This window comes from Octodon degus, unplaced genomic scaffold (assembly GCF_000260255.1).
Source record: "Octodon degus isolate 3935 unplaced genomic scaffold, OctDeg1.0 scaffold00167, whole genome shotgun sequence".
Lineage (NCBI taxonomy): Eukaryota > Metazoa > Chordata > Mammalia > Rodentia > Octodontidae > Octodon > Octodon degus.
The window spans coordinates 3,495,145-3,503,560 of record NW_004524743.1 but is presented as its reverse complement, the minus strand read 5'-3'; the positions used below and the strand labels follow the sequence as shown (position 1 = coordinate 3,503,560).

At 50.9% G+C, this 8,416-nt stretch overlaps 1 protein-coding gene and 1 pseudogene across 5 annotated transcripts in view; one reads left to right on the top strand and one right to left on the bottom strand.

Annotated features, from left to right (window-relative positions):
* The window catches only part of Nexn (nexilin F-actin binding protein), a 36,966-nt gene extending 28,613 nt beyond the window's left edge, over nt 1-8,353 (bottom strand). For 2 of the 5 annotated variants that reach the window (XM_004643167.2, XM_004643168.2), the window contains exon 1: nt 8,263-8,353. Coding sequence is in view for 3 of the 5 variants with exons in the window: in XM_023703245.1 (XP_023559013.1) it covers nt 7,822-7,919 (98 nt within the window). In the remaining 2 variants the exon portion in view is untranslated. The other 3 variants (XM_023703245.1, XM_023703247.1, XM_023703246.1) reach the window with 2 other exon arrangements.
* Nucleotides 3,703-4,113, top strand: LOC101586733 (annotated as a pseudogene).
* Nucleotides 8,354-8,416: the final 63 nt, after the last annotated feature.

The window sequence follows — 8,416 nt, the reverse complement described above, 5'->3', positions numbered from 1 at the left end:
CTCCCTCTTCTTCTCTTCATGTTTTTTGTTTTTTTGGTTTTTTTTTTGCCGAACTGGAGTTTGAAAACAGGCCCTTGCCCTTGCCAGACAAGCACTTACTTTACTAAGCTGTCTCCCTGGCCCCCTCTTCATCTTTTTGAGACAGGATCTTACTATGTATCCCGGCTGGCCTCAAACTTACAGCAATTCTCCTGCCTCAGCCTCCTGAGTGCTAACATTAGAGGCATGCACTACACACCTGACTCTTTCTATTCTTCTTGGAGAGAAGAAGCTCCCATCCCTGCTGCCTGCTCCAGGCCTGCGATGCCTACTCTGGGCTCCCAGCCCTCTAGCAACCACTACATTTTTAGTTTTACAGAATGCGTTAGTTAACATGTGAAAGTGTATAAACACATAAAACTAAGCTCCGATGTTTATAAAAGTGGCCTCCTGGAAGAAGAGCTGTGAATTACAACCCTGCACCTCAAACTCCTCAGGCCCAGGGCTACAGTGCAGGCCCATTGTTGAGCACCTACACCAGTTCTGTGCGTATAAATTACACCTACAGGGCTGGGGAGATGGCTCAGTGGAATAAGTGCTTCCCTGGGAAGCGCAAGGGCCTGAGTTCAATACCCGGTTCCACAAAAATAAATAAATAAATAAATAAGCAGCACCACTATTAAAAAAATTTTTTTTCCTTTTTTTTTTTATTTTTATTTTTTTTTCAAAGTTTTATTGAATTAAAAAAATTAAAAAAAAAATAAATTACACCTACAGCTATGAAATGGGTAGAAACTAAGGTAGAAAATGTTCAAGTATATATACACCAAGTCACCTAAAATACCAACCCATTAGCAACACAAATGAAAATTAACTAGGTTCCAAAATAAAAATAAGGGAGTCGGGGAGATGGCTCAGTGGAACAAGTACTTCCCTGGCAAGATCAAGGGCCTGAGTTCAATCCCCGGTTCTGCCAAAAAAAGAAAGAAAGAAACATGTCATTGTTTTGTACTTTTTGCCATCTCCTGACACTGAGTGTCTTCTTTAGGCTTAAAGGATGATGGTGATCACATGGTCTGTCAGTGAGCATTTGGCTATCACAGAGCAGGGACTGGAGAGGCCCAGGCCTGCACGTGAAGTGGGCACATTAGCAGAGGTGACTGCCATGTCTGTCGCGAGCTCAGGAGCACTGTGGCATCTCCATGGCCTGTACACGGTGGAGCAGAAGAGTCGCATCCTTGCCAAATTCCACAGGTCAGGTCCGTAATTTCAGTGCAGTGTTCTGGGGAGGAGATGCATACGCCACACCTGACACCTCTCTGAGCAAATCTGAGCAAGGCACAGCCCTTGAACACAAGACTGGCTGGTGGGAAAAGCTGATGGCTCTCAGAGTCCAGAGTCCTGAACTCTGAGTCCAGGTAGGAGGCACTGCGACAGCAGTGGCGCATGGGGACAAGGGCGACTCTGGGGTGGATGAGAAGAGCAGGGGCTGGGTCAGCAAGCTTGAAGGGAGAGGACTTCACAAAGGACCACAGGGCAGGGCAGGTGGGCAAAAGAAGCTTGGGGACACAGGGCCTGCCTGGGTGCCACGACCCCACATGCTGGGGCTCCAGATGGAGAGACTGTGAGGCTGTGGTCCTGACAGCTCAGACAGGAGCATGGGCAGAGGCGCACCAGCAAGAGATTTGTTTTTGGCAGAAGCATGCCTTCGTCAGAATGTACTTTAGGTAGGTAGGTAGGTAGGTAGGTAGGAAGGAAGGAAGGAAGGAAGGAAGGAAGGAAGGAAGGAAGGAAGGACGGACGGACGGATGGACGGACGGACAGACTCTGACAGAGACCAGAAGTGAGGTAGGGAAGGGGGCTGGCAAGAAGACCTTGCCAAGAGAAGAGAAGGGACAGAAACAGAACAGAAGCATCAGCAAGGAAAAGTTAGAAGAGTCATTCTAGAGGCGGAGCTGATGGGCCGCGGTGACCCACTATTCCTCTGACAGGTATTTATGAAGCTCCTGCTTTGTGCCAGGCACTACCTTAGGCCGCGGTTAGATGAAAGTGAACAGAAAATCAAAGGCCCTCTCTGCCCAGACGCTTGTGTGGTAGTGGGCACTGTGGCCAGCATGACCAGCAGGGACAGCTGAGGGGACGAAGGCCACACTTGCTGCCAGGAGCTGGCGTAGGGCTTGCAGTGCAAGTGAGCGGCTTACTGTGCGCAGAGATTAAATGAGAAGCGAGTTTGAGATAGAACATGGGCTCAGCCCTGCTGCCTGTCCACGTCACACCCCGAGTCTGGAGGCCTGGATGAGGAGGCATGGGGTTTCCGAGCTTATCTGCCAGTGTTCACACAAAGCAGAGTCCGACCCTTCATTTGCCTGGGAAGAAACAAAGGGGCCTGCGGGGCCTCAGCAAAGGTTGTGAAGCGGGCAAGCAGAGCAAAGAGCTAGACTCCAGGTCTCTGGACTTGGAGCCAACACTCACTCCGTGCTCTCTATCGCTGTCCATGTGTGCTCTCAATTGCTGTTGCTACTTAATTTACATGAGACACAAATGGATGAATCATATGCCCTCTGGTGCACTGCTGTTGGTGTCAAAGGGCGTAACAGATTTCAAGCGCTTGAAAATGATTTTTAGTGACTTGATAAATTATGCTTCTGGGGTAACATCATTCCCAGGCTGGATACTGTATCAAGCTCAAGCTGCCCTGGCAGAACCCGTCCCTTTCAGTGAGGCACACAACCTAGAGTGTAACAGGTCTTCCTGCGGGTACCGGACCCACAGCCAGGGCCTCCTGCAGTCCAAGCGCTCCCTCTGCTACGGTGCTCCACGCGGGCCCCACCCTCCACAAGTCCTTCCGAAAATACACACTAATGCTGGGGCTCTAGGATTTCATTAGACTATGTTTAACCTCCAATTGTTCTAAATTTAATTTCCCTTCGCGTCCTAGATATGCAATTAAAATATTTCAAGAATAGCCAATAACGCTGGGTATCACGAAAAGAATCTGGAATCCGAGCTCTGTGCCATCCACACCAACTGCTTCACTGTGTTGTGATATGTGTTGTCTTTTTCCCTGGGGAGGACACAACTGTTAAAAGTGTGGGCTTTTAATCCACATTTCACTAAACTCAACTCTATGCCACCAATGAACTTTAACTCTACCTTTCACTGTCTTCAAACATCATTTTTTTTTCAAACAAACATCATTTTTTTTTCAAACAAACATCATTTTTTTTTCAAACAAACATCATTATGAGCTCCACAAAAGGTGAACCTCAATGTTTACTATAGTATAAGAAACAGAAATGTAGGGGCTGGGGAGATGGCTCAGTGGAATAAGTGCTTCCCTGGCAAGTGCAAGGACCTGAGTTCAATCCCTGGTTCTGGAAAAAAAAAAGAAAAAAAAGAAATGCAAATATTTAGCTTTATTATATTTAATTAATGAAGGTTGCAATCTCACTCTTTAAGAATTGTGGTACAGGGCCAGGGAGATAGCTCAGCGGCGTAAGCACCTGCCCGGCAAGCACAGAGGCCCTGGTTCAATCTCTGGTACTGCACGCAGTGCCAGCCTCGACCACTGTGGCAGCCCTGAAACCGTCGTGGTGGTGCACCCGGGAGGCTGAGGCAGGAGGATCACTACAGAGTCCGAGCTTCGTAGTAAGACCATATATCCAATACATAAATACATTTTTAAAAAATTGTGCTACAGCTCTTTCCTTGGGACCCGCCAACATGGTCCACGTTCCTACCAAGACAGTGAAGAAGGCAGCCCACGTCATCATTGAGAAGTACTATACACGCCTGGGAAACGACTTGCACACCAACAAGCGCGTGTGCAAGGAAATCGCCATCATCCCCAGCAAGAAACTCCGCAACAAGATAGCAGGCTGTGTCACACATCTGATGAAGCGAATACAGAGGGGCCCTGTGCAGGGTATTTCCATCAAGTTGCAGGAGGAGGAGAGAGAAAGGAGAGATAATTAGGTCCCTGAGGTCTCAGCCTTGGATCAGGAAATCATTGAAGTAGATCCTGACACTAAAGAAATGCTGAAGCTTTTGGACTTCGGCAGCCTCCCCCACCTGCAGGTCACACAGCCTACCGTCTGGATGAATTTCAAAACACCACGTGGAGCTGTTTGAATCTTTTTGCTGTGCTGTAACATCAATAAAGTTGGGACAATGGTAAAAAAAAAAAAATTGTGCTACAAATCCTGCCACATACATCAACACAAACACATGCAATCAGGTCCTACTATAGCTATTTGAAGGAGGGACTATCTTTGCTCCCACCAGCACTCCATTTCTCCCTAAAACCAAGACCACACCTTGATTGCGCCAACGTTCCACCATAGCGACTGCGCGCAACATTTGGCCTTCGCGAGCTGCTCCACAAAGGCCCGGAGCTCGGAGCGACGTGGGCCGCACACAGCCCCCAGCAGCACGGCGGCGCAGCCCAGCGGTGGACCCAGAGGAGCCCAGAGAGGCAAGAGGTGGGGGCCACTGAGGCAGCGGGGGCGGGTGGGTGGGCGGTGGCGCGCTCGACGGAGCAGCGAGAGCAGCCAGCACCGGGCTTCGGGGACAGCATGGGCCTCGCGCGCTCTCCGCAGGCACAGCGGCCTCTCCCTGGGGACAGAGCCTGGCAAGAGCCCAGGCCTCGGCGAGCTCCAGACCACGGGCGCAGGCAGAAGCACAGCCAGGGCTGTCGTTAGTTCCAGTTGAAGGCCAGGCTCTGGCATCACAAAAATCTCCTAACTACTCCTCAGTGGAAAGGAAATACAGCTCCTTCGAACTTGGAAACACTCGTTTATCTGAACTACCTCCCCTAGGCCTCCTATAGCCCATGAGTAAAATTCTTGACTTGTTTTGGTAGAAATTCCTTCCTGATAGAAATTCCTTCCTGGTCTGATGGGCAAACTGTTATCAATGAATGCAAACTATTCGAAGGCACACGATCCAAGAGCCCCTGCTAGCCTAAATATACCTACATATCTGACACTAACTCTAGGTGCTGACGGGCAGGTGGCACCCGCCTGTCATCCCAGTGATCCGGGAGGTTGAGGCAGGAGGTCTGCAGGTTTGAACCCAGCCTGAGAAATTTAGCAGCTTAGTGAGACCCTGTTTCAAAATTAAAAATGAAGTCCAGCCACTGGATGTTAAGTCCAGCAGGCTTCCCAGCACGTCACGCTTTGGACATGACTGATGCATGCTTAGCTCAGGGGCTGCATCCTCGGGCTCTAGGGTCAGGCGCTGCTCACTGGTGTCCCATAAGTGACTTGCTAGGTGAGCTAAATGAATGGGATTAGCTGTGAAGCAACAGAGGGCTGCGGCGGCGAGGTGCGCCCAGCTTCCCAGACCTTTCAGTTTCTCAGGAGATGATCACAGCGTGTGTCCATGTAAACTATGCCAGTTCTGAGGCAAATCTGTGTCTCAGAAATGTCTTTTTAATGATCAGTTTGTGGCTCTGAGCTAAATGAACAGACCACACTGAGCAAGGGAGACCCGTGTGGGCCAGAAAGAGGGAGGCAGGAGCAGAGGGTGGCAGGACAGGAGAGAGGCGCAGGGAGGCGGTAGACAGGAAAGGCCACCAACTGCGCATGTGCACGAAGAGGAATCGGCACGAGGAAGGCAAAGGGAAGAGCGAATCAGCGGCCGGCATCCAGAAGAGGTAAGGCGGCAGGGCCTCATCAGGGAAAGCTGCCAGGGAGCTGGCATGGTGGTGCACACCTGCGACCTCAGTAGTCGGGAGGCTGAGGCAGGAGGACGCTGCACGTTGGAGGCCAGTCTGGGCTACAAAGTGAGCTCCAAGGCCAGCCTGAACTGCATAGCTAGACCCTGTCTCAAAAAAGACAAAAAAGAAAAGGCCGCCAGGGTAAGGTCTGTGTGTGGGAAAGACGGGGAGGGAACAGCGAGACCGAGTGTGGGGCCAGCACATGTGGGGCCACCACGTGCAGAGCCACCTTCGCTGTCCTCACAGTTGGGAAGCCTAAGCCACAGCCAGGTGCGAAGACGAACTAGGACAGCAGTGGGCTCGGGGTGGGCTCCCCACAGTGGGCCGCAAGGCCGGCCAGGGTAGCTCTGACTGCAGCGAGCTCAGGGAGCCCCGGCTGGCTGCAGCAATCCAAGCTCCCGCAGCAACGTGACCCGCAGGCCGAGCTGTACGTTTCCATGCAAAGCACCCAGCTCGGGCTAGGGAGACAGCTCCGTGGGCTAAGCGCCTGCCTGGCAGCACGAGGTCCAGAGTCCGATCCCTGGTACTGCATGCCGTGCTGGCTCTCAAACCGGGTGTGGTGGCGCACTCCTGTAATCCCAGCACAGGGGAGGCTGAGACAGGAGGATCACTAGAGTCTGAACTGCGTAGCAAGACCCTGTATCAATTAAAAAAAAAAAAAAAGCACCCGGCTCCCACGTGTGTGACATACGTAGCGTGCTACAGTAGCAAATGTGAAAGGATCGGAAGGTGACACGGTTTGCAGATCGATTACACGGGAAGGGAAACACGCAAAGCTGTTAACACTAAATCATTTTCCATCTGAATTATAAGCTGCTGAGCTGTGTGTGTGGCCCTACATTGCTACCAAATATACTGAAAGTCCTCTTTCCTGCTTGACCTTGCAGAACGCCCGTCTGCTGTGTGCTTTCTCCGACTTACCGCGACCTCTCTTTCAGACACCTACAACGCTTCTGTACTTATCTCAATAACTCTTTTTATTCCTGTAGCATGTTTCAAAGACATCAGGTGGATTTGACTTTGTCATAGATGAAATACATTTAACATCTCAGGCCGCCTGGGTTCTAAGCATTCTAAATCCCCAATTAATATCTCCCCAATAGACGGATTGAGTTTTGATTTTGTTCACAGGTGGAATTTTAACCTACTTCACAAGACCTTTCAGGGGAAAAATACTGTTCAAACCTAGATAGTGTGTTCCTTTGTTGATGCTAAATATAGTCACTCGAGATGACATACATTTTGACAAGGATCAGCCTTGCATGTCACTTTTTCAAAAATAGCACAGGTTCCATTTTAAGGTATGCAGGAATAATTGCTACTCACTACATTTCAACTGAAAATGAATTTAAATGTACATCTATAAAAAGGGGATCTCATCCATAACTCTAATGAGGAAAACTGGATTTCAAATAATTTTGTTGTGATTTTTGCTCACGGTTTTTTAAGTGCATCGTTGTGAGTAAAGTAAGAATGGCACATTTTTTTCTTAAAATCATTCCTCAGAATGAAGTATCAGTCAAAAGATAAGATACTTTCAGAAATTGGTGCTAAGGAAAAAGAATCTGAAATTGGCTGCAATGAATAATCAAAGTTCATTTATGCTCCAGATCTCTTTCCCCAAACATTTTTTTCTTTCATTTGATTAATTATGCATTTTTTCTTACCCATACCCAGAAAAGCAAACAATTTTTAAAAAACGAATATTCTGAGCCTTTCATCGCCGCAGTTTAACCTGTCAAAGGTTAACACCGAGAGGAAATTTTGTGTGGTCCGCTTAATACCGTGTGACTAAGGCGGCAGAAATAGTTAAGTTCATTTAATCACACGGCCCTGGACAGAGCTGTGCTGTGACTTCCAGGGCCAGGCGCCTGTTCCATGAACTCACAGACAGAATTTAGCTGCTGCGTGCCGACGCTCCCACCGCCTCGGTCAAAGGACCAACTTCTTACTTGTCACTCTCCCTCTTTTCTCTACCTGTCTCTCCCCTAAGGACAGTGCGAAGACTCGAAGACTCGTCCTTCTGCTATTTTTATCCTGCTTTCTCTCTCCTAACTCCCTGTTCACGTTGTGACCTTTAACAAATATAAGATAAATAGCAGGCTCATTGCGAAGCAACTAACCTTTCCACCTGGTTCTTTTTCTCACAAATGCCAATGATAACCCCTTCCACGCGTGTAGAAGGACGCGTTACACTTCTCGCGGGCAGGTGGGCTCTCATCTCTAAGCCAAGGGTCCTTCCGCCAACCCGTGGGACCCCGCGTGGCGTCCCCCACTGGAGCCCTCGGCTGGAGACCGCGTGGGGACCCCGCGGGGACACCTCGGGCGCACACCCCCACTTAGGCCCCGCGTGGACACCACACCTGTTCGATCACGACCCCCCCACCCCTGGCTTCCCCGGGGTCAGGTCGGAGCCGGCAGCCCGCGCAGGGGACCCCGGGACTCCCCACGCAGCCCGGGCGCAGGGGCGCAAGCCGGGCGTGGGGTCGGACGCGGGGATCGCGGCCGGAGCAGCCCCGAGCCCGAGCCGGGGAGGACCAGCCGTGCCCACCCCAGCCTCTTACCGCCGATCCTCCGACGAGCGGAGTCCTGGGCTCGCGCGGAGAGACTGCGCCCGCCGGCCGGAGGGGGCCTGGGCGCCGCCGCAAGTTTCCATAAAAGTCCCGGCGCCGCCGCGCATTCCGCCCCGCCCCGCCCCGCCCCGCCCCGCCCCGCCGC